Genomic DNA, 27,491 nt, shown 5'->3' with positions numbered 1-27,491 from the left:
ATGTTGGATATTATAAGGACAGTGTTGGAAATAAGGATGAAAAACAAGTCTTTGGATTCTGAGCTGAAGAACTTAGACTTTATTCTTCATAAAGATGGGTACCCACTAAAATTTTTTGAAGGGAAATAACAAATTTCCTCAAGTTTAAAACATGATTGATTTGAGAAACATGATTATCACATATCAACCTGCTAATTATAGAACAGTAACGGTAAGATGCATCATATTTCAGAATATTAAAATGTTAAAAATGCAGAGTTTAGAATTGATGAAAATTGGTATCAATTGCAAAAGCCTAAATGACTTTAGATACCACTATAAAAATACTTGATAAAGTCTGCTTCCCACTTTTATATCTCTTTCTTTTTATTAATCAAGGGATTCTATGTCTTTAAAAAAAGTGAACTTATGGTTAAGATAAATTGAAATGTTTTTAACAGTATTGACTAGTTTTTGTAATTCGGGAGGTTAGTTGCCAAACTTAATGAGATCAAAGGTTTGAGAAGTATCCCAGTGTTCAAGTTTGTCACCAAGAAAATCATGTTTATTCAAGTGTATGCTGCTGTTTACAAAACTACCCAGAACAAGCACTCTCACAAAATGATAAAATTAAAGAGATGGAAGGGATCACAGAAGTTATAAAGTCAACCCCTCCCAAGGCATATATCCTTTCTACAATCCTCCTCCCAGCTAGTCATTCAACTTTCACTTCTACAATCTTTCCTGCTAGACTGTAAGCCCATGAGCACAGAGATTTTCTGCCTTGTTCATTATAGTGTCCCCTGAATAATATACTATGGCCAATAAATATCCTTGAGTGAGTCAATGGATATTCTTGTGGGGGAATTGTACCACTCACATACAGTGTCCATCTTAGCAGGGTTGGAACCTAGATGTCTGTTAAGCATTAAGAACCAACTCTTGTGCCTTCAGACTTTTCTGCTTCCTCTTCTTCAGTAAGTCCTTCAAATGCTTGCAGGCAGCTTCTCCAAAACAAACTTTCCAACTTCCTTCTACAATCTGTCATACCTTATTGTTTCCAAGACTTTCTACTGTCCCCCAATAGAAGCCATATTTGGTCAGTTCTTTTAACATTTGTGGCTAGAAGAATGAAATATATTAAATAAATTAATATATTCCATGTTACCTGGCCAGCCAGATGACAGAGTTCTCCTACTAAATCTATGTAAATTCTTCAATCCTCAGGAAAAATTACACCAAAAGACAAGATGATGCTGATCAGGGATCCTTCAGAGAACACTAGTAGGTAAAACCATGAACTAACCCCAGAAGGTTTAATTCATTTATTAAGGATTCATCTGTGAGAGACTAGAATGCTACAGGAGGGTGAACCCCTATATTCCCCAAGCAACTGAACCAGAGTGAAATATTTTTCAGAGTTTTCCTTTCTGAATGGAAGCTAAATAAGCATTCACCAAACCTGGGAAGTTCTGAGTCTTCAATTTGCATAGTGAATTGGAATGGCCTGTGGCAGGCTGAATATGAATGGAGATGTAGTAATTCAGTAACATAAAATGGGAAATGCAGTTTAATTACCCTGGATATTTTTTTTCACATAGATTGCTTCTACTTTTATAATATGGGATCACGAACCCATTCACCTTAATGTGGGGTAATGAAGCCTATAAAAGAAGTCATAAAAATGCTGTGTTTGCAATGTTGTTTTTAGAAACTCCAATCTAATGGAAAAATCTTGTCATTATTAAAAGCATTTGTAGTTCTCCCAGAATTCTAGACGTAAAAGGATTCCTAAGCAGTGAGAAGTAAGGTCTCTCCTACCTTGGTTAATGAACTAAAGGATTAAAGGATCAGGTGAGAGAAGTATTTCTCAAGGTACTTCAGATCAATAGATATGGAACATATGCTTCTTTACTGGCAACCTAAAGTAGAATTTAATCTAGAAATGGCCCAAAATACAAGTATGAAAAGGGATATTGATAAGAGGTGACAGTATGGGACCAGTAGCAATTCCAAGGGGAAAAAAATTCTTTTATAAATTACATTTCTGCTGTTAAAAAAAAATCTAAGCAATAAAAATTCTACCTTTAAAAAAGGACAAATTTTAAGAATTACTAATGAATGCAAATTAAAGGAAGAATAACCACCTATTTTTTTGCCCATTACATTAGTACAAAAGTTTTCAAGGCAACAACAGCCATAGCCATGAGAGTATGCCATCCTCACACTTCATTTATTTAAGCCTTCCTTACACTTCGTTTATTTGAGTTGAGTTGCTACAAGTTGGAAAAAGTAATTTAGAAATGTACATGAAAATTTAGAATGTATACTTTTAAACTAACAATACTATTTTTGAGGAGTTTCTCTTATAATCAGAAACATGTGTCTATGATAAATGTATAAAGATGTTTGCTACAGCATTTTTGTCACAGCAAAACACTAGAAAAAGGTGAATATATATATATAATTATGGTTAATCAATAAAATAGCACTCAACTCTTTAAAAAGTATAAATTTGATGTTAATGTTAATTTTAATACTGGAGGGATGTCCTCTAATTAATAAATAACTCATGGTAATATCCATAACATAGTCCCTTTTCCTAAAGCCAAATAACAATAACATACACACACAAAAAAAATTGTATATGAGAATTTATATGTTGGTATTAGCCTGGTGCTTTCAATACTGATTTCCTCAGGGTAGTAATAGCAGTAAGAAGCGATTTAAAGGTGACTTTTGATTTCCACAATTCACATTAGTTTCCTCAAAAACTCACTCCACATAAACAATAAAAAGAAGCAGAAATAATGTGCTTGGTATTTGTACACAGCTCCAAGAAAGTCTTCCTTTCCTTTCCAACCACTCTCCCTTTCAAGTCACAACACCTGAACTTTCCTACATAGAACGTCTGAAATGTCATAGTTTCAGGAAAGTGAAATCAAAGTGCTTTTCATATAAGAAAGTTTGGGAAAGTGCTTTTGTTTTCTTTTTCTGGAAGAAAATTCATTATAATTATAAAAAGGAGTAGAAATGTTAGTTTTCTTTGCATCAGTTTGTTCAGTCCCTGTCCCTTTATTATTTTTTTCCTGGCATTTTTGTCTCAACACTGTGGCCCAAATCCAGATACTATCAAATCTGTCAGGACTAGGAAGCATCAGAGTGTACCCTCGAATCATTCCACAGTCCCTGCTTTTTTGCCCTCTCTTCAAAGTTTATGTGGTAGCATTGGCTTCCATGTTCCCATACAGCATGTTTCATACAAAGACACTGGCCACAGAAGGACAAACGGGACCTTTCTCAGTATTAGTTTTCCAGGAGTTAGGATAAATATGCACAAGCTGTTGGTCTTTTATTCCTATGACCACTTCTCTTTTTACCCAAAGTGCCTACCATAAAATAAAGTTTTCTCATAGAGAAAACTTCAAAGGTTACTTAAGCTTCAACTCTCACAGATGCCGAAAACTGAGGTTAATGCACATATAGTTGCCTGCGCATGTTTCCTTTATATCAATACATACTGACTTTTGTGTCTATGTGGCTACATCCTGGTAAGTCTAAGCTTCAAAATGGCAGGAGCCATGTCTCTTATTATTTCCAGTGTCTTGGTAGAACACTTGAATGAATGAAAGTGCAAACAAATGACATTAAATCATTTTTTAAGTCAAGGAATATTAGGTTATTAACATCTCAAATTCTAGTTTATCTCTTGTGTAACATCAACTCAGAGACTATATATGAGAATCAGATAAGGTAACTGAAGTGAAAATAATTTATGAACTGCAAATTATTGTCGCAATGAGGACTCCATTGAGAATATAATCGAAATAGGCCAGCTTTGAATGGATGGGTCTCTGCAAATGAGACTCATAAAAAGTCTTACAAATCCACCACAGGATAGATCTTTAGTCTCAGAAATATAAATTACACAAATTTAAAAATATAAGGCTTAACCAGTCCACTTTAGTTTTAAGTTGGCTATGTTTGAAGTTTCTTTTATCCCTTTATTTTGTTTTGTATCATTGTAATAAGACACTTGGAACACATTTTTAGCAGACCCAAAGATCTCACAAGATTGAAAACCATATTCATTAGAAGTATTTGTATAAATAAATAATTTAAATTAGCATTTGTTATATTGAAATGTAACAAATATACAAATATGCATAATATAACATGAGGTTTAGTTAGGTGGGTTTTTTTCCCAACTCTAGTGATCTTCAGTTTCTGAAGAATTCTCCACCTGAGATAGAAATAAGGAGGAGTACATATATTAAGGTCAATGAATGTGGCTGTGTCTAGGTCACAATTTACCTAATGACATATACTTCCTTTCCTTAATTTTGGTTTATTCTTTCTAAACTTCACAGCAATAAGTTATAGTATCTCTAAGATTACTTCCTTTTCTAACATCTTAAAATTCTATAATTCAATTCAATTGCTTTCCAATTATAATTCTACTTCAAGCTGAAAAAAACAAGCCATAATCCTGCTTTCTCATTTTGGTAAGGCTAGTTCATATAAAACATATGATATGATAATCTTCACAAGCACAAAACAGAATAATTATCAGTATCAGCCAATTCGTTGTATACATGAATCCAATTAATTTAGGACTTTCCAAGCTTCCACCTGATTTTTTTCAAACAAATACCAAAAAGTCTTGAAGAAACCGCATGCAAATAAAATCATTTATATGGTTTTGCCCTTCATCAGCTTTCCCTTTCCATCTGAAAATCAAACCCTTTCCAAGTGTGTTCTTTTGCTATGATATTCCGGGATAAGTTTCTCCCTAGACTAAGAAAATGTCTTTAAGCAAAGATCTCCCACCACCTGCTGCTCTCTAGACTCCGAAACTCCTGCTCCATGTAGCCTTCCTGGGAAGAGAGGAGAAAACTGGAAGGGAGGGGAAGAAGGTTGGTGAGAGCAAGAGGCGGGGAGTGCGAGGCCTGGGAGGCAGGAGGAGGCGTGGCCCAGCTTGGGGCGGTTGGGATAAATACTGCGAACTGGGTGCGGGGTGCGGAGAGAGAACTCCGGAGGAACGCCTGAGCTGAGCAGCACCGAGGACAGCGCCCGGCAGCGCCAGCTCCCAGGTCCTGCTCCCCAGCCCTGACGGGCACATCGAGGTTCTTGCTCGCCCCACTCTCGCACGGACACTCACACTCACCGACACCTACCGCTCTGTACAATGGCAGAATCCCACCTGCAATCATCCCTGATCACAGCCTCACAGTTTTTCGAGATCTGGCTTCATTTCGACACTGACGGTAATTATTATCTTTTTAACTGTTTCAAGACCCCTTCCCCTAACCCTACCCACCGACCCTTTCCTTGCACTTCCCTGAGCCTCCTGATCCCGTCGTCCTTTTTTTTTTCTATTCTTTACTTCTCCCCCCACTCTGTTTAATTTTATCTCCCGTACCTGCTGCCAGTCCTTCAATGTGAAAGTTTATATTGCTTGTGTGTAATGCTCAAACCTTAAACTTTCCTCTTTCTAGGAACGATAACGGTAGGAGAGAGAGAAAAAGAGCAAGGATTGGGTAACCCTGCCCCCCCCCCACAAAGTTTTCTGTGGCTGCGTTCAGCATCCTACTAGCCACCTTTGTCCTTAGTGCAGCTAAAGTTTGACACCCCAGAAGCGGGGAGCTGCCGTGGCTGTACCCTTGGCTGGTTAGTTAATGTGGAGGCCAGGGAGCCTCTTAGGTTGCCACAAAGATAGATGTCGTGGAAAGAGGACGCAGAAGAAAACTTGGAGTGAGGTATCTGACACCTGGGCCCCTCTTTGTCTTTGCAGGAAGTGGTTACCTGGAAGGAACTGAGCTGCAGAACTTGATCCAGGAGCTCCAGCAGGCGCGGAAGAAGGCTGGATTGGTAGGTTAGAGTTTGTGAAGGAGGAAAAAGACCTTCAACCCTAAAACATGAATATTCTTGTGTTTTCATAAGTCATCAGGGGGTCAAGGACTTTCCCGGGAAATGTAAACATCTTTTGAATGCGAAAGGCGAGAACAGCTTTCAAATTGCTTAGATAGAAAAAGAGGGTAGTGGGGAGAAGGAGAGGGGGGAATTCCCGAGAGAGGGAAAGAGGGAGGAAAAACCTTACAGTCTTAAATCAGAGCGTTCAATATAGATATTCTATACTTGTACCTGCTTCAACAGGTCTGAAAAAGAAAGGTGGATATGTGAAAACCTTTAGCAGACCACCACTTCTGTCATTGAATTCTGTTGGGTAATTTTTAACTTCTCTCTTCCTTGCTGAGAGAAGGGGGTAGAAATACATTTCTGCCCCTTGGTGGTCAGGAAACAGATCTGCAGATTATGGATCTCTTCTAATGCCAGTTATTGTTGTGATGTTAATGTAGTTGGGGAGCCGAGAAAGCATCCTGTCTTGACCCCTTTACTGGGGAAAGTTGGTCAATTGCTAATATAATAATGCACAAGAATTTAGCAAAGAAATGTCTTCATTTTTGTTAAAGAGAATTCCAAAAGCTAGAGAAATAAAATGTAAAACAATTTTAAGAATTCAATATATTCTTACAAAAAAAAAAAAGAGAGAGATTCTAATTGGAAGCAATTAATGATGTTTTGAAAGAAGCTGTTTGTAGTTTAAGCCATTAGGTAATTAAACAAATGACATTTCTTACTAATTATAAATAGCATTTGGATATAAATCAATCTGTTAAGATTGCCAACATAAAAATAAAATATACCCAACTTTTAACCATATGAGATGGTTGTATAGAGAAAAATGGGCTAAGAATTTCAACCAATATATTGGTGTTTATGTAAGACTGTCATTCAGAAGGTAGTGTTGGGTATCTAATTTGGATATCAATGATCTTTGGCCTTTTTACTATGATTAGAAATAAATTTTTACATTATAAATGTTGTACATGTCATCTCTGTATATTATATAGAAGATTAACAGCTTTAGGATTGAGTGATATGTGTGTGTGTGTATAAAATTTACTAAGGAAATTATCTTTTTGTTCTATCTAAAGTGTATATTACACCTCTCTGTACAACATATTTAAAAGAATTCCAGAAGGCTCTAAAGTGTATTGTGGGGTATAACAAAACTGTGGGTTACTAAATTCATTGGCCAAATTGATTTTAAACCAGATCTCGTTCTAGGCATTGTTTTATACAGATTTAATATAATGCAAATCTTTTAAAAGTATAATAGAATGAGATCAAATTAAAAATGTCATAATTTTACCCTCCTCCCACCTCATTCATTACTATGTAAATAAATTCGTACAATCCTATCAATATAGCTCTATGAATCTTTGGCCAGTAAAAGCCCTTATCTTCCTTATTTAATAATATATATTTAAAATATATATAGAGAGAAAAAGAGGGTGGTGGGGAGAGAGAGAGGGGGGAATTCCTGGTTGAAAAAGTCTTACTTTTCATAAAATTTTGAATTAAAATTTTGAAAGATGCTTCCAACAACTAAATGACTATAATTTTTCCAGAAGTAATTTTAATATTGAAATTTATTTTCATCTTAGATATTCAAATATTCAAGAGCTTTGTATGGTTTTTCCAATATTTCCTTTCCTCCTCCCATTTTAAAATTTGAACTTTTTTGTAAACAATATGTTCATATTGGAGTTTTAAAGAGTTTATAGCTTCATTATTTTTTTCTACTGCCTATACTCTTAAGTCTGGAATGTATGAAGATCCAATTATTAGATTTTATTTAAAAAATATTCAACTTGAGCAAAGGTAAATGATTATGTCAATTTATTTAATACCTTGGTTCTTGAGTATTTTTCTAAATCTTTAATGATCATTATATATTTTACAGTTTAAAAAATAGATTTTGACACAACTGTCACCAGAAACTTCACAACTAAATATCAAGTGTTCCGGTTAAACTAGTAGTTTTATGTACTTGTAAAATTTAAGAATGAATGCATTGGTTTTACTTTAAGATTTGTGTGAAAAATATAGGGACTGGTATTCCTCCGTTGCCATGGGGATATCATTTTATTTTCTTGTAGTTGTTCTTCTAACAAAATTTAATAAATGCAAATGGTAATTTACCCACAGTAGAAGAGTTCTTATCAGACTACAATATAATTAAATTGTTTTGTTACTATTTATTACCTTAGTTCAACTAAAGATATTTGCACTGATATCAAAAGGATTTTGTAAATACAAGCAGTAATATTTAGTCTCAATATAGCCTTTAAATTACATTAACTTATCTATGCCTAGAACAAACCTGTGTGGTAGGTGACCATTGTGTTGTCAGTTATGATGAAAATTGAGACCTTAATTTGCTTTCAGAAGGATGTAGAATATTAGTAAGGGCTGACCTATTTTAAATAGGCTTCAGTTAATGCAACAGGGCCATTTTAAATGGCTTGTCGAAACCCAAGGGTAAAAAATGAAACTTCCTGAATAATAGCTCTATGTTCAGATCACAGCTTTTAGTTCAGAACTCTCTAATCTCTCAATATCAAAAGAGATTATAAAAGCAATAGACTATATTGAAAAAATCGACAAGACAGCATTAACTTCTGTCACTCTTAAGCTTGTTTTGTTGTACTACAATACATGGGGAAGAGGATATCATCTTGGATGAAGTGGAAACACTAAAAACTTCTTCCTTAATTACTGTTGGAGGCAAAAATCATAAGCATACAATCCACAGTCTAAAATAAGTTCACCAAAAATAAGGTCATCAATATTGTCTATCTCTTAATGAAAGTTCAAATTGATCAAATCATTTTTTTCATTTCATATTTTTCCCCCAATATTAATTTTTAAATTTATTTAATCAATGAATAGCTGTTTCATTCTGGGAACATTTTTTGCTCACCATGTAAATTACTCTTCAACATTCACTTTTTTTTTGCTTATCCAAACCAAAAACACATAGTACTACCATACATAATACATAATACATTATGCTAGCATAAGGAAAATGTTATAGGACAAATAGTGCAGAATATAAAATAATCTTTAATGAAACAAGTAATATTTAAAGTGTATTAATAACTATGATTCTATTTAAATTAACTAAAGTGAATAATAATGAGTAATTCTGATTATTTTCAAAGGATAGCATATTCTCAAAACTAATAATTGAAGATAATTTTTGTATCAGTCACTAGAATTTATCATAAATATTTAATTTGAAACTAACAAATACTATATTCATTACTAATTAATTTTCATGACAATCATTTATCAACATGCATAATTCTAAATGGTTCCCATTTTGGCTTTTTATAAAAATAGATTAACACCATCACAAGCATAATTGTTTTGTTTTGTTTTGTATTACAAACTTCATACCTGCTTTCATATCATTTTAGGAGTTATCGCCTGAGATGAAAACTTTTGTGGATCAGTATGCACAAAGAGATGATGGAAAAATAGGAATTGTAGAGGTAAGGAACATATGCATTTTTTTCTGATTTAATAAATGAGCTTCATTTTTTTAAGTTATATTCAAGTCAGACATGATATGACAAGACTCATTCAGAGAAGCCTATTTTACCTAAGTAATATATAATCTTCTGTTCAGAACATATGAAATTTTAAAATATTTAGAAAGGAAAGAAACCTAAGAGTTACCTAATCCAGAGCCTCAGTATAATATATTGCAAAGCTGAGACCCTCAAGAAGTGAAGTGGTTAGCATCTGGTCACGCAGCTGTTTGCTGGCACCAGTGCAGTTAGAAGAGGAGTGCCCGACTTCTGGGTGAGTGCTCATCACATAACACCACCTGCCCTCTCTTCAACTGCTTCATTGGTACATACGATCATTTAACCGTGTAGACTTTTCTGTTGAAATTTAAAATTAAATGTTTGCAGTTGCCATAAAAATGTGGCAAAAAGCTGCATCCTGGTTTCTGAAATTCTATTTTTGATTGGATGATGGCCTTTAAACTCAAGAACTCAAAAAAAGTAAGTGAATATTTCATGCTATGTTATAGGTAAATATTCCTTTTGTGTCTCTAAAAGTTGAAACTGTGAGTGTCATATCCTTTCTTTTTCAGTTGAGGACAACTTACTTTGTGAATCAAGGAAGCAAAACTGAGGATGCATCCATTTTATATTCTCAGATTTATGGGGGGTGGGGAGGGAACACTGTTGCTTCCCTTATTTCTACTTTTCCAAACTGGTGGTGCAGCAGCTTCTGTCTATCTCTGTAAGCTTAAAGCAGTTGAATGGAAAGTTTTTTTCCAGAAAAAAAGTAATAAGGTCATATTTTAAACTATGACAAATCCCAAGTATAATAATGCTTTCATAGAGTGTTCTCAGTGCATTAGATTGACAGGTGTTCTGGCTTTCAACAACTTTTAGTTATAACTTATCTTTGATTCAGAGAACTAACCTGGTTTTCAAATAATTGATCTTATTAGGACACTGTGGTGCTGGTGTGAAATACACTTAATTTTAAACAGCTACTACAAATAGAGTTAAGGGAGGGCATACTATTATTATCTTTGCAATTAAAAAATATCCCTGGAGTATATCCTTTTCCCTTTGCCTATGTATAACTCATTACTATATAAATAGATATTAGTAATGAGACTTACAGATTGAGATAGAGGCCAATTAATCAAGATATAAAATCATCAAGAATAATAAAATAACTTTAAAATGAACACAAATGAGATCAGGTAAGTCAAATTATTCAAAACTAGCTTTCAGAATCTGACATCAGTGAAAGTCTAGATTAGTTATTTCAGAATTTGGCATACTCTATAATTGTAGTAGAGGGAAGACTGCCATCTTATATGCTATGTGTTACACCTTGAAGGACTTCAGTGGATCTATCTATTTATTCTCTCTCACTTCTTTGGTTATGCTAGGTTGTATAGTAAAAAACATGAATCTTATTCACATGAATTTTATACTTTTAAAATGAAAAAATAGATGAATTTGTTTTGAATCCAGCTGTTAGTATTTGTGATGTAGTTTAACCATTTATGCCTTATTATTTTCATTCTAATATGAATGAGAAGCAAGAGGTCACTTAGCAGATGCAGATTGTCTTGGATATTTGGTGATATATTTCTCCAAATGATTAAGATAAGAAACTATTCAGGTTCGAGTTCCCCAGCTAAAAAATAGATCCTCCTATTATATTTAGACTTTATTTTATTGTTATGAGGTCAAATGAAAGAACTTATTTGAAAACTTTATAAACTGTATAATGTTACACAAATTAAAATTCCTTTTTTTCACATTGGGGTTACATCTTGATTAAACCCATTGGAAGCTGAAAGCAGCATAAGTTAAAAATGCATTATTAATACACTTTGCCTACAGAACATCATAGCTTAGCAACAGAGAACATTGTGGAATAGAGTTGCAGACTCTCATGACTGTGTGGCTGACAGAGAGCTGCAGCTTGCTGCTACTGCCCAGTTTTAAAGAGAATATTCTACTGTATATTTTTATTCCAGGAAAATATAAAAGTTAATTTTTTTCCAGAGTGATGGAATTTTTTCATTTGTTCTAATTAGTTGTACACGACAGTAGAATGTGTTTTGACATATTGTCATATTTGACATATTGTCAAAAAAATAATAATAAGCAGAACTCAAAGCTGAGATTTTGATGTACAATTTTTACTGAATGTATACTGCTTTTGCACCATTGTAAAGTTGAAAAATTGTTAAGTTGAACCATCCTAAATCAGGGACTATATAGAGACGTTATTTGGCCCAAGAATCTGAAACTTGATTTGGGCAGATCAGTTAAAACAGAAAGAATTCAAAGAAGAGAAGTGAGACATGTAAGAATTTGTTACAAGATTTTAGTGTTCTGGGACATGGCACTTTTTGCTAGATAGGACCCTTGAGAAGAAATAGCCAACTTCCTCATTTTCAGAATGAAGCAATTGAAGCTCAGAAAGTTAAATGATATACCCAACAGCCCACTAACAGGGAATGACAAAACCTGTATCCAGACCTAGATCTGACTTTAACCCCACAATTCTTTTCATGTACTTGAGTTACCAGTGAAAGACATAGGAGGAATGTGGATGTGGATGTGGGAGCAGGAGGGGTAGGATTCATTGGAGATGAGAAAATGAAGGAATGGGAGAACAGGGAGGAGATTGCCATGGTAGTTCATAGGCACATTGCTTAGAGAGATTAACAAGCAGTAAAGAGCAGTTCGGAAAAAAAGCTGGAAAAAATAGAAATTGAAAGTTACAGATAACGTGAACAAACTGAGGAAAAGAAAGCAGAGAATGCCTGAACTTACTGTGTGACCGCTGGTGTCACCAGAAAGTTGTGTTAAATGATGCTCATCCTTTCTTTATCCAACTCCAAATATATTACTTGCTTAGAAATCCTACATGTAATATGGAACACAAAGACATAAATCCTAACCAATTTTAAAAGAATATGAATCCCCCATCTTTCCAAATGTAATGTGTAAAAAGTAATGTGCACATATGACTTTTTTTCTGAACATGAATACATGAATAATTTCATGTATTTAAATGGATTTTAAAATTCATACAAATTCAGTTCAGTAATAACAAGATTTTTAATATGAATTCAAAACAGAAGCATTAAAATTCTGAAATAATTTAACAAATACCACAATTAAAAAATGTTCTAAGTGTATGCAAACTAGTAAGTCTATTGCAAAGAAGTCTAATTAAAATAATTAAATAAGGAGACTGAATGATTTGCAGGGAATGGAATTTTCTTTTCTGGGATTCACACAAGTATACTTATTTTCTTTAGCTGGATGTCATATCTGTAAGCTTTGTTCTGATCCCTTGGGCAATGTATGGGACCCTACCATCTTCTCCAGTCTTAGTATTTTTATCTGTTCAGGTCAGTGCATCCACTGAAAAAAATAGATCTAAAAGCTATTTTAATCCTAAAAGTGTAACAACCCTCCCAGGAAAACAGGCACTTCTCTTGTCAATTTTTTCTTCCTTTCCACAGTGGGATTTGTGCACATAAGTTTAGGCAGGATGAATATAGTATTTCATGGCAGAATACTTATCTATCCACCTTATAATTTTTGTAAATGACTGACAATAAAATTTGACTCAAAATTTTGCTCTGAATAGATTTTTAAAAATAATTTATTAGGAAAACATTTTTGATTGAACATTTAAATGGAGGATAAGGAAGCTTGTAAGGGACAAGGATCTCAAAATCAAGAAAGTCAAATTGACTTCAAATGTGGCTCAAACTACAAGTTAAGTAAGAACAGGCTATTTATCCTCTCTGAGCCTCTATTTTCTGAGCTCTAAATAGAGAGATCTATGTATTAATTTCATAAAGTTGTTTTGAGTAATAACATTAAATCTGATAATATACATCAAACAAATAGATCAATCCTGGCCCATTGTAAAAACTTAATAAATGTTTGTTATTATTATTAAATGTAAAAAAACTTATTAGAAAATTTACATATTCTGAATATCAAGTCTTTCCCACCACTTGTTATATAACTTGTCAAATTCAAATCATTAGACTCAAGTAGCCTGAAATGTATGAGATCATTTGGTTGCAAGTTTTCTGAACTCACTTCTTATTGGCTAGGATAATGTTACCCTCGTTCTCAAATGAAAAAGGGAATGTGTGGCTAATGATCTCAAGAAGGTGAACATACACCAGGATTGCCTTTGGAAGTTAGGAATTGTGCTTCATATACTTTATGTATCTCAGTCATTTATATCTCTAATGAAATTCCCATCATGTGAACTCTTCTCACACCTAGCACTTAACTTTATCATTTTATCTATCTCCTGCTTGAAATTGTTAAGAAAAAAATATTTGGTTGAAGTCATCTGTCTCCCTGTAAGATTCTTACTATGGTGACTATGAATCACCTAGCTAGTAACAGAGTGACCTAGTATTTAGTAGCCAAATGAACCACAGAGAGAGATTTACATCAACTCCAAAACTTAAGACAAGGGCTCCATACTATTCCAGAAAAAGAACAAGATGTAAAGTTATTGAGTTTCCTGGGAAGCAGATTTGAGTGGGAGAGAAATATTGAAGAGGGTGATTAGGAAGTGCTTTGAGATCATTTCCTGCATAAAGCCATGAAGAGAACAGGACTGGACAAAAGCAGATGCTGGGAAATGACATCCTAACGGAGGCTTTGGCTAACCTTACAGTGAGCTCTGAAGCAGGGGTGACCCTTCGGAGATTTCCCAAGTTGAATGAGAAATTCAGGCCTTTATATTCCCGCGTGGGTTTGTAATGGGAAGCCACCTCTTGGGGTCACAACTGTCGTCAGCCCAGGCATTTCCTCAAAGGAGCCTGATAGCTGAGGTCACAGCATACTCCAGAACCTGAAGGAGCTCTGGGTAGCATATCATAATGTCTACTCCAACCCTTACCCACAGCTCAATAATAAGTTATTTGAATTATCTCCCGTGGAATTTTACTTCCATTTACTTATAGCCTATCCTGACACTAGAAAAGTCCATTGCCTTCATTCATTGCATCAATAAATATTTACTGAAATTTGTGCAGTTGCTGAGCAAAAAAAACTCAGTAAGTAAAACATAGATAAATAGAAAGTTTTACTTCCCCCGTCTCAGTAGCAGACAATTCTCACAAGTGAAGATCTGAGGGATTCTGTTTGTGTCTACAGGGATCCTCTTTCCATTCATCCTCTTGATATTCTCCACTATCTTCTGCAACCAATAAAAAAAGTTTGGGAATGGCTAAGGACTAGAAATCACCAGCATCTTAGAATAGGCAGTACTGGGTACTTCTATGGACAACAGTGACATGGCAGATCTAAGAATAATGCAGCCCTACTTAATACAGTCTATGAAGACCCATATTGATGTGGTCTTAGATTTTGCAGCTGGAAAATTACTCTACCCACTCTGAAGGATCAATTACAACACAGGACCACCACAATGTTAAACCACACAGTAAAAAGGATTTATGTTTACTACAGCCACATTCTTCCTATTCATATATATTCATTGATCTTTAATGACTGGTTTGTCTTATAACAATAATTTACATGCTTAAGATTCATTTCCAATGTTTGTAAAATAGGGCAGTACTGTGTTGAGTATATCATTAGTAGTTCAGCAAAATGAGAAAGAATGAATATGTCACATATAGATACAATCTGTAATTTTTAATCATTAAAGAACAAAACAGCATGAGCCAAGGAATACACATTGACCTTAGACATGACTAACAATTTGACCCTCTTTATGTTTGACATTCTAGAGACCTCTAAACTTTCTATGAGTTACATGAACTTTAATTTATGAACCTGAGATGGTTCAATTTACACTAGCAACCCACTCACAGAAGAAGTGGAAAGGGGATCTTATAAAGAAAATAGTGTTCTAGTTTTCAGTGAAATGAAAACATATCCATATCATATCCAGACTATCTTGTCACATGTAAAAATTAGCCATATTTGCATTCTAAGATTGAAGAAACAACCTATCTTATTTCTGTCTTTAAGAAGCATGCTGCTGACTTAACTTTCTAATAAGCAGCAAATTAAAATGATTTTTCAAAGTCTTCCAATCACCAAATTATTCAATCTCTTGGGTTTTAGCATCCTCAACTCAAAAATTGGGGCTTTAAATTAAATTGAATTGCATCATTTCTGAATTATATAATTCTATGATTTAAGAATTCAAAGAAATCAAAAGCCATAGAAGAGTCCTGAATGTATTAAGAGATCTGGATCTCTCTCAATCTCTCTCTCTCACACACACACAGACACACACATACATACATATACACACCCAACAGTGTATATGTGTTTTGGGACAAAAAGCTCACTAGGTTTTTAAAAAATTACTGCAAATCCTAAACTCCTATTTCCACTTTTTAGATTTATTAGTATCTACCCACACTCATGACCTTTGCTTTAAAATAAGATGTTTTCTGAACTGAGTCTTGCTAAACATCCTAATAAGATATTTGGTCCTTTGCCTTAGTCTTACCCCCACATGTATAACCAAAAACTAAAGTTTTTACTTGCGGTATTATTTCAAAGATTTAAAACAAGATAATTTACAGGACATATTATGCAGGCATAAGGAAGATGAGATTGCTTGCATTTAAGTTAAAATGTTGTTTTGAATTAAATTTTAAATGAACCTAAGATGATGACACTTTTTAAAAAATAGGTGTGATAATCTAATATGGTAACATTTTCAGGACTTATACTAACCTTAAAGTTACTCTAGAGGACAGATTCTTGCTTTACACTGTAGGAATGGGGGTTCACGTCTGTGCCCCAGGGAATTAATCAACTTCTAAAAATTAGGTGAAGTATAGTGTATGTAGGCTCATTCTTTAATGTTGAAGACACAATGAGTCCAACAGAAGGTGTTTTGAACCCAGTACATTTAAGAGACATTAATTTCTCCTTCAACTTATTTTAGTGATGAGGGAGGGTACTGAGGTCCAGAAATGGCTGAGGGAGTTGCTGGGACCACAGCTCATTAGCAGCTAATCCAGAAATAGAATTCACATCTGCAGTGGCGCCATCAATCCAACTCCCTCCTCCTCTGTATGCAATAGATGGATTATATTAGTCTTAAAACGGGATCCAGAGTCATCTCCCCCCACCAAAAAAAGGGGGGGAGGAGAAGTATTGAAGCTATGAATAGAAATCTAGGGGAAATGTCATAGACTTAGACAGTAAAGATCAAAAATTAACCTAAGCCCTGGGTTCAAGCAGTAGATGTCCTTTTCACAGAGCCCAACAATTGACTTCTCTGATGACTGTTCGGTTTCTCACTAGTTGTGAATTGTCTCTCAGTCTCTCTTCCTGAAGCTTTACAGTTGTCTTCAGTTTACCGTCTCTTGCATCTCATAGTAGATGTTTCCCTCCGACTTGAAAATGCACCTTTTTTTTTTTTTATTCCCTCCTTTCCCCTACATTCTTGTTTCCTCCATTTCACATGAAATTCATGGCCAAATGTGCCATCTCTGCAACCGGAGAGGAAAGAGACTTGGTTCGTGGCACAGAATACTAAGGGTTCAAGCCGCCAGGGTACATCTGTTTGTAGGTGCATAGACAAGATAGGGTCCTGCATCAGCTGTTTCATTGACGGAGAACCAAGCACTTAAGAGCACTTGAGCAACAGAAAACCCGATAGAGTTTGAAGGAGCAGAATACCAGAAAGAGAACATCAGCTCATGTTTTTTTCTCTCCTGCTTCTCTAAGCAAAAAAACTGCTTCTTAGGAACATGTTGAAGCAAAACTAAGCAGCAGGTGATAGCAGAGATTTGTTTTCAAGCTCTTTACCACAGTGTTTCCGTTCTTTTAAATCTTTTCCAGTTGGCTCATGTATTACCCACAGAAGAAAATTTCCTGCTACTCTTCCGATGCCAGCAGCTGAAGTCCTGCGAGGAATTCATGAAGGTAGAAGAAAGATGTTACTTTAAGAAAGCTGCTAAATGTGCAAAAATTGTCAACTTTCTTCTTTTAATTTTGTTTTTCTTATCCAAAATTACAGACATGGAGAAAATATGATACTGATCACAGTGGCTTCATAGAAACCGAGGAGCTTAAGGTAAGCAAATCAAAACTTAGGCTAAGCTTTTTCCTTTCAAATGCAATTATGAATTGCTAAGGGATTCATAGCTTTTTTAAAAAACCTCCTACAAAAGAAACCAATGTTGAGCAATGGCACATTTTCACCCACTCTTCCATATCATTAATGAAATACCATATCAAAAAAGAGACTTCAAGTGCTTCTTGAAATTCTGTTCAGTAAAGAGAGAAATTAGCATTTCTGGGGTGTACATAAATTATTATATAAGGCAGACAGACAGATAGATAGAACTATGTACAAGGTGAAAAAGATACCCCATTTCCATTGAAATTGGAAATTTTATTTAATAAAATAAACACTTATATAAATAGACTTCTATTTCAAAAGAAAGACAAAGACAAATTACGGGACACCGATTTCAATGCCAACTAGTTTATACACATTGTCTTATTTAAGTTTTGCATGAGTTTCAAGATTAATATTACCACAGTAACAAAAGGCTTCCAAGAAGTGATCTACTGCAGACCACATGGAAAAAAGACACAGGACTGCAGTGTTTATACCCAGACTTGTCTACCTTCAAAGCCCGTAGACATTCCATACAACCTACTGCCTCTCAACAACAACATCAACAAAATCCTAATAGAATTGAACTTGTGAAAATTGCAACTTTGAAAGTGAATTTATCAATTCATATCCCACAGAGGGTCTGAGGAGGTGGTGTGGGAGTTGGATATAATGGAAAAGACATCTGAAATCAAGTCTTATCTTGGGGCAAATTGGTCCCTGGTTCTATTTAATGTTTTTCATCTTTAAAATTGGGGTAATAATACCTTCCCCTCAGATGTATTGCAAAGCTCAAATAAGATGTCATATGTGAAAGATTCTGTGAAATGTAAGACATAATAAATTGTATTATACATGAACTCAATTTACTAGCCTTTCAGAAATGTGGACAAATCTTTCATCACATTTTCTCAAATCAACCTTAGAATGTTATGATCTGAAAGATTCTATATTCTTAATTCAGAGAGACCGAAAGGGGAGCAAAGTTAATATTTACTGATCACTTGAATATACACCTTCTATGTGGTAGGCACAGTACTATGTGCTTGAAATGTATTTTAACATTTAATCCTCAGAGAAAACTTGCAAGGCAGTTTTCTTATTCGTTATTCCTGATGTATAGAGAGACTGAAGTTCAGAGCAATTGGATAATTTTTCAAGATTGCACAGCTGCCTAGGAATGGAACCCAGGTTTGGACCTAGCATATCTAGGTCCAAATATTAATAATGCCTTTTTCCTATAAAACCACATGCCTTCAAGCTTCATTCATTGAGCTACTTCTGCTGATGCTATGTGGGAAAATACAAGTATCAAATAGTTTCCTAGTCATAGTTCAACATGGGTTTAAATAACAAATAATTTTAGAGATGGAACTGGAACTTTTGTACCATTGCAAAATTGCCAAATCATATTCAACAGTAACCTCTAGAAATGTGAAGTTGCTGAAAAATGATGTATTTTACACTCTTGGGGCTCTGAATCTAGAGCCCACAAGGTGAAAAGTGCAGCTATTGTGTCTTTTTTCCATCAGATTAAAAAAATTCTTTTAAAAATCACCTCAGTTCATAATGAAAAGCTTAGCGCATTTCCAATACTGACCTCAAAATATTCTGAAAGTCTCCTTCTTTGTTCTAAATTTTATTCTCAGAAAGAGATTCTAAATAGAAGTCCTGCTCCCTGGGGAATTTTGAAGATAAGTTGGCATTCTTTTTTAATGGATCTTTCAAGAAAGCTAATTTTAAGATCCATAATAGAAAAAAACATCGCTTGCTCTCAGACATGACTTTGAATCTTAGCGTTCCAAGGTTTCTCCCAGGCTATTTTTGTGACCACCATTTTAGTCTCTGATGAGGCTTTTTAACCCAATTAATCTCTGACAAAAGCCTCAGAAGTCTCAAAAATAAAATTCATCCCCACCAGATATCTGCAAATTTTCCATGCCTCTCTTTGGATATGAAACAGAATCTTTGAAATGAAAATAAATTTATCAAGCCAAGAAAAAGGTTTCCTTCCAGAAGAGACTGAAGTCAAATCAGCCCAGCAGAACTGTTCATTTTGGAGGGAGATAAACCACTGCCGACTCAAAGAAACCCAGTTCTCCAATAATATCTCAGCCCAGGATCTACTCAGTTTCCATATTGCATTAATTCATTTCCTGAGCAAATAAAAAGTTGCTAATGATTAACACAAGATAAGATGAAAGACTTTATATGCTTAAGGACTTACATTGTTATTTATATGGAAAGCCTTTATAAAGCTTTTATTTGACTTACATTTGTTAAAAAAAAATAATGAACTCACCCTAAGATTCAACTTGATGGTTAATCATCTTTATTCATCCTTCCCACATTTATCTCTTAATATGATTCATACAACCTTCAAGGATTAGATGCCATCATCTATGACCAACTGTTTTAGTTTGTACATTCAGCTAAAGCATGTTGACTAAGGTTCTTTGAATTACATCAAGACTGAAATCTAACCAATAAGCCCTCTGGAGAAACAAACCTTGTAATAGCTATAAACTGATCTTTAAATACAGCCTGTGAGGGTAGAACATGAATTTGAAATTAGAGGTAGAACTCCATCTGGTTTGCTGGTAATTTTTCACGTCTTACAGAAGTATAGAGAAAAGCCCTCAGATTTCTTACAAAAAAGTCATATGAATACTTGTGAAGATATCATTAAGCAGAAAGGCATCCTTTGGGTTGGCTGGTTTTTAGTTTTAATTCACATTCCTAACAGTTCACAATCCAGATTCTACTATAATTGAAATCCTCAATACATGATATAGCTAAGGACTGCAACAGATCTGGTCTCAATAAAAAGCAGATGTTGAATCTATCAAAGGCAGTTTCATCAACAGAATGATACAAGGACCATGTGGTTCAGTCTGGCTTCTAAGGTTCTCTCTTCACCTGCCTCTACCCTCAAAAAGAAGCTTTCTTTGCATTCCTAGTATGTTCTATTTCAAGGAATGCTGAAACAAAAGCAGACAGTATATTATCAATGAAATTTATCTGGGTGTTCTTTGTCTTAACAGAACTTTCTAAAGGACCTGCTAGAAAAAGCAAACAAGACAGTTGACGATACAAAACTAGCTGAGTATACGGACCTAATGGTAAGACTGATCTGGAAAAGATGGTAGCCAAGAGCTCATGAAGTACAACTGTGTTCTTGCTAATTCTCCAGGCTACACAGAATGAAATAAACAAACCACCACATGCACATCATTTCCTTTGAAAACTGAAATACTTAGGATGCTTCCATCTTAGGTTGAATGCTACAGGGATTGGCTTTAAGGATCAATGTATGAACACTTCTTGTAAGGCTATATCATTTTTCTCTCTCCAAAGATTATTTGTTTTTCTTACAAAGTCCACGTGACTAAACCACCCAATTATATAACGTGTATATGTTATATATATAAATTATAAATCACATCACCCCAAATTCTATTATAGAGGTTCTGAATCCATTTTTATTACAGCTTATAAAATTGAACTTTTTAGAGTTTTAAGAGAACTTCTAGTTACTTAATTCATTGAGCCACTTAAAATGGATCTCTTTTCTTTTGATTGTTATATTTGGGCATTGCATCAATCCTATAGATAAAGAAATCCAAATACACCCTGAGTTCATTGCTTTGGTAAGTAGTATAAGCAAGATGTATTACAGAATATGAATAATGGAACCAAGAAAACCTCTTATACATAGGCTCCTAAAGTTTGAGGGAAAAAAGTAATTAATGAGATTCTAGACTAAATAAAAACAGTGTCCATGAAGTTACTTTGTCTCAGATAGGTGAAGTTTGTTCCTTTTAATTTGTGACAGGATTGGGACTTCCAGGATATACATATATCTACAGGTGTTCTAAGTATTGTGAAGGTACTTTTGAGTTCCTATGCCATGATTTAAATAAATAACCTATAAAAATATACTGTATACTATTAAAGTTGTCATACTACATTAGATTGATGAGCAACTTCAAACCTCTGGTTACCCTGAAAAACAATCTTGTAAAATAGGTTTGATATATTTGATGTAGCAGCTGAGGTTTGCTTTCAGCCTACTTTATCTAGAAAAACAAAGACAAAGTTATAGAATGTTGTTATTGGCTTATTCACTAAACTTACATTTATTATAAAGTGGGACTAATCTTTAGTTTTAAAATAATCAAAAAGTTTTTTGTGTGTGGTTCTCTTTAATTCCTAATTACATTTCCATTTACAATAGCATATTAGCAAACAATTGGGATTTCTTGCCATGTGCCACAATGGGAAGATCTAAGGCCTCACTCATGTCTTGTGAAATGGACAATAACCTACATTTATTAATTTTCTATGCTGCTCCAATATTAAAAGATGTCTATTTAAAGTAGTCTTCTTTCCAGGTAGAAATTTGAAGCAGCCTTTCAAAAACTACTCTGATGGGAGTTTCCCCCTGTTGGATTGGCCTGGTATATCTGATTAAATGTCATAAACCAGTTCAAATCCAGGAAGCAAATTAATCAAGAACTAATTAAAATTTAAATATATAGGTGGGGAAATATTTCCCTATGGGTTCTAAACTGTGTGATCTAGTTGTCCAGTATCTTGGTAGACAGTGTGACAATATTAGAATTTATGGTTAATGTTATAGGTCAACACAGGACAATGAAAATTCTGCTCCTACAAAGAATTCTGAGAACATCTCAAACCATAGAATGCCCTTCCTTTCTCCTTTAAAAGATCTCATTAAACCTAGGTCCATTATAACCTGATCACAACCCTTCCTTTGAAAACAAAAATAAGGCTACTTGTTTACATACTTAGCATTCATTTAGTATACATATTTCATGTATTTTATTTCACATATACCAGTTCAATATAATAACAATAGTTGTTACTTTCTAAAAATGCAAATGCTTCCCCTAAATATATGAATGAGTGTGTTTATGCCAGGACATGTCTCAGGGTGTGACAAGGGCATAATTATGTATAATGGAGAGCTATGGCGCTTATTGACTGTCTAGTACCCTGTGGAAAGTAAAAGGATTCAAAATTATTCAAGACTTCTGTTCTCTCATGTTATCTGCCTATTGCTTTTGTTTGTACTATTTTGTGCTCTAAAAGGGTAAAATGAATTAAATATTTATTTTCCTACAATCATTTGGAAGATTCAGGAAGTGCCACTTATTGCCAGGAACCACCCCTCTCACCTCTTTATATACATAAAAACATATGCAAGAAAAATGAATTATAATATTCTAGAAACCTAGCTAAGATCATGGTTACTCTGACTATTCTATATTGCTCTAATGAACTTTGGCAATTGACACAAGTTATAGAATTCAAAGTCTTAGGAGGCTGAGGAAGGAGGACCGAGAATTCAAAGTCAGCCTCGGAAATAGAGGGGCACTAAGCAACTAAGTGAGACCTGTCTCTAAACAAAATACAAGAAAGGGTTTGTGATGTGGCTCGATGGTTGAGTGCCCCTGAGTTCAATCCTTAGTAACACCCCCCCTCAAAAAAAAAGTTTAAAAAAATGCTCATTTCTGAAATTTTGTCTTATGGATAATTCAAGCTGCTTGATTTTGAATGTTCATCTTTATTCAGTAAATCATTCCTCCATGATATTTTGTTTTGTCTTTGGAAACAAAAAAACAAATTTTGTCTTTCAGCTGAAACTATTTGACTCAAATAATGATGGGAAGCTGGAATTGACTGAGATGGCCAGGTGAGTTTAGGAACTACGGAAATGTTATTAGAATAAACTGGTCCTTATCCAAAAGTCTAATCTATTAATATAATGTTTTTCTTTCAAAAGGTTATTACCAGTACAGGAGAATTTTCTTCTTAAATTTCAGGTATTTAACTTTTCCTCTATGGTGCAAAATACTTTCCTTGACTAGTTAGAATATGGGAGATTTGTCAAGAGAAATGTACTAAAATACAGTGACTGTGTTTTAACCTTTGCTCTGTCTCCTAGGGAGTCAAAATGTGTGGGAAAGAGTTCAATAAGGCTTTTGAGTTATATGATCAGGTAAATGTTTGTTCTTTTTTATTGTCATAATATTTAGCATAAGATCTACCCTTTTAAAATTTAAAGTAGGAAATACAGTATCACTAACTGTAGAAACAATATTATATAGCAAATCTTTAAAATTTATTTGTTTCATAATTGAGAATTTAATCCCAATGGTTAGTGACTCTCCATCTCCCCTTTTTCCAGCCCTAAAAACAACTGTTCTACTTTGTTTCTGTGAGTCTGACTCTTTAGATGTATCAAGCAGTGTTTACTCTCCTGGAACTGGCTTGTTTAACAATTAGCATCATGTTCTCAAGATTCATCTATGTTGCAATATATTGTAGGATGTTTTCTTTAAAGGCTGAATATTATATATCTAGACCTATCTAAACACACACACACACACACACACAAATTTGTCATTTCATGCATCAAAGTTCTTTCTAGTTGTCTCCACAACCAGATCTCTTCATGATCCTGATCTTTGGATAAATACCCAGAACTGGCATTGCTGATTTACATAGTCATTCTATTTTTAATTTTTTGAGGCACCTTTGTACTGTTTTCCATAGTAGCTACACAATTTTACATTCCTGCCAACAGTGTACAAGGGTACTTATTTCTTCACATCCTTACCAATACTTTTTTTTTCCTTTTGCTTGTTTGATCATAGCCATTCTAACCGGTGTAAGGTGATGTCTCACTGTGGTTTCAATTTGCGTTTATTAATGATCAGTGACATTGAATGTCTTTCTATAAACTTGCTGGCCATTTATGTCTTCTTCAGAGAAACATCTATTAAAATCTTTAGCCCATGTTTTAATCTAATTATTATTAGGTTTTGGTTAATGGAGTTGCAGGATCTCCTTATATACTTAAATATTTTATTCTTTACATTAAAGGAAATTAACACCTTATCTGACAGTTTGCAAATATTTTCTTCCATCCTGTAGGTTTCTTTTTCACTCTGCTGATGTTTGTTTGCAATGCAGAAGTCTTTGATTTGATATAGTTCCACTATTTTTGCCTTTGCTGCTTGTGCAGATGTGCTCAGATCCATCAAATCACAGCTAAGAACAATATCATAAAGATTTTACCTGTTTTCTTCTTGGAGTTTTATAGCTTCCAGTCATAAGTTTTTATTAATTGTGGGTTGATTTTTTTATATAGTATAAGGATCCCATTTTATTCTTTTCATATGGATAATACAGTTTTCCCACCATTTGTTGAAGAAACTATCTTTGTCCCATGTGTATTCTCAGCATCCTTATCAAAGATCAATTGACTACATATGGAAGATTTCTGTTCCATTGGTCTGTTTCTGTCTTTATTACTATTTTTACTGATTGTGGTGGTCTTTTATATCATTACAATTAATGTAGTTTGGTCACCTACTTTTTTTAAACTTTTTTTTTTACTTGTAGATGGACACAATACCTTTATTCATTCATTTATTTATATGTGGTGCTGAGGATCGAACCCAGTGGTGCCTCACACATGCTAGGCAAGCACTCTACCACTGAGTTACAACCCCAGTCCTGGTCACATACTTTGATATTAGGAAGTATAATGCCTCTTTCTTCATTCTTTTAAAAAATTGTTTTGGCTTTGGGGTTTTTGTGATTCCATGTGAATTTTAGTTTTATAATTTGGCAAAGAAAAAAAAGGTATTGGAATATGGAAGGGGATTGCATTCAATCTATGGATTTCTGAACATTTTAACAGTAAGCCTTCCAGCCCACAGCCAGGGTATCTATATGCCTGTGTTTTTCATTCTTTCATTAATATTTTGTAGTTTTCAGTGTACAAGTCTTTCATTTCTTAGTTTCCTCCTAAGTATATTCTTCATTTTTGGTACTATTGCAAAGTGGGATTTTCTAATCCTTTTCAGATAATTTTTTGTTAGTATGTGAAAATAAAACTGATTTTGAATGTGACTTTTATATCCTATAACTTTACTATATTTATTAAATGCCTAAGCTTTTACTGGAATCTTTAGATTTTTCTAAATGTAAAATTCATATTATCAGAAAACAGGGACAATTTTACTTCTTCCTTTTTGATTTGGATGCCTTAAGAGTTTGCTTTTATCTATAATTTAATTCTTGAGAATTTGGAAAATGTTCACTAAGGGAAAGCAAAAAACTCAAACTCAACGTTCATATTAATAGAGAGAGACTGTGAAAATTGTACAACCAATGCATTCTTCTCATAGAAGCATATGACGGCATATCCCACATGTCATAAACCTTGATTCCAACCCCACCTTAGGATTGTCTGCCACGAGATTTTAAATAAAGGACCCAAATCCTCTGAGCCTCCATTTCCTCATTTGTAAACAAGCGAAAATAGTTATGCTGACTTGCAGGGTTGAATAAGGATGAAGCTAGGGAACAACATCCCTCAGAAGCCTCCCATGCAGTCAATGGTAATACCCGTATGTGCAGAAAGGCAGTTTGTGATGTCATCAATTCATGTCTTCAGCTTATTCCTCTAGTTTCTCTGCTCCTGGGCCTGGGTTCTAGAACAACTATCATCTCCTGGTATGACATCAGACCACTGACATAGCTTCTCCAGGCCTCAGTGTCTTCACTTGTCATATGGATATATTAATGACTACTTATATTTATGATGATATTGTTGACATCAAGTGAAAGAGTAAATGTGAAGGCACTCTGAATAGTTCAAGGTATCTTGCAAGGCAACTCACCTATTTTGTAATGTCAGAGCGGTTAAAAATGTTCAAGGCCTGATGTAACAGGTTAGAATATAAGTAGACCACTGGCAGATTATCTGAGGATTCCAATTATTTCCATTTTACTTCATTGCCTTCTACTGGGGATGGAATTAATTGTGCACTGTTTTTTATTTCTCCTTCCCCCAGGATGGCAATGGATACATAGATGAAAATGAACTGGATGCTTTACTGAAAGATCTGTGTGAGAAAAATAAACAGGTAATTTAGTTATTACTATGCCACTTATTTCTTTAATTGACTCTATTGAATCCATCCAAAAGCAACCACACTTCCATTTTGGAAATGTACCTTAAAAATTTATAGAGGAGTAGAAGTAGACTTCACTTCTTAACTCAATTTGATTCTGGCCTAAATCAGTGTAACTGTGAATAATGCATTTTAAAAACAACCTTGTGATTATTCACATTATGGGAATTTAATGTAGCTCTTAAAGGATTGATGTAACAAGCAGTCTTCAACTCACATTTTCTCACTTGACTATAGTTAATTAACTTTCATATTTAACTGGATTACGATGCCATCTATGTTCTATACAGGATCTGGACATTAATAATATTCCAACATACAAGAAAAGCATAATGGCTTTGTCAGATGGAGGGAAGCTGTACCGAACGGATCTTGCTCTTATTCTCTCTGCTGGGGACAACTAGAGTTGGTGGCTGCAACCACTTGCTAGTGATACATTGTATCTAAAAAAATAACTGTGCACTATAAAGGAGTAGGCTGTATTTTCTTTTATATCTGTAAATTTCACTGCATATAGATAACTATCCAGGATGTGTGGCACATTCTTTTCTGCTTGTTTCTATACTGTTTGTAATGTACAGTTTTTGTAACTCTATGATTGATAAGAAGAGAGCCTATGCTTAGGTCAATCAGTAACCCAATTAAAAAAATAGTCTAACATATCCTTGCTTTCCTAAATACAGCTGGATGTTAAGATTTCCCTAAGTATTCCACCAAGATTAATCTCTAAAATTTTAGTCTCTGATGTGTAAATGCACATTTGGCTCTAAATATGAAATTATACATGACAAGTCAAGCATTTTTATTTTAGACAATCACAGGACTGTTCCACAAAATATTTCTAAGCTGTATTTCCAACTGTTAAGAGGAATGTTCTTTGACTACTAAAATACTCACCAAATTACAATAAACAATTAGTATGTCTTTATGAAG

The 27,491-nt window shown here is 34.3% G+C and overlaps 1 protein-coding gene across 2 annotated transcripts; it reads left to right on the top strand.

Annotated features, from left to right (window-relative positions):
* Positions 1-5,167: 5,167 nt before the first annotated feature.
* Positions 5,168-27,208, top strand: CALB1 (calbindin 1; the record flags this gene model as incomplete). Of its 2 annotated transcripts, XM_081265867.1 has the most annotated exons (11): positions 5,168-5,246; positions 5,774-5,850; positions 9,309-9,383; positions 17,262-17,345; positions 17,440-17,496; positions 20,589-20,666; positions 23,208-23,263; positions 23,354-23,393; positions 23,516-23,569; positions 26,439-26,510; positions 26,849-27,208. In XM_081265867.1, 11 exons carry the CDS (start codon positions 5,168-5,170, stop codon positions 26,960-26,962), a joined length of 786 nt encoding a protein of 261 aa, XP_081121993.1. In that variant the 3' UTR covers positions 26,963-27,208. The 2 variants fall into 2 exon arrangements, with proteins under 2 accessions (XP_081121993.1, XP_081121994.1); XM_081265868.1 differs by lacking the exon at positions 9,309-9,383.
* Positions 27,209-27,491: the final 283 nt, after the last annotated feature.

The sequence above is a fragment of the Spermophilus citellus genome (genome assembly GCF_964194105.1).
Source record: "Spermophilus citellus genome assembly, chromosome: 14".
NCBI lineage: Eukaryota > Metazoa > Chordata > Mammalia > Rodentia > Sciuridae > Spermophilus > Spermophilus citellus.
The sequence above is the reverse complement of the archived record's forward strand: the minus strand, read 5'-3'. Positions and strand labels throughout refer to the sequence as shown.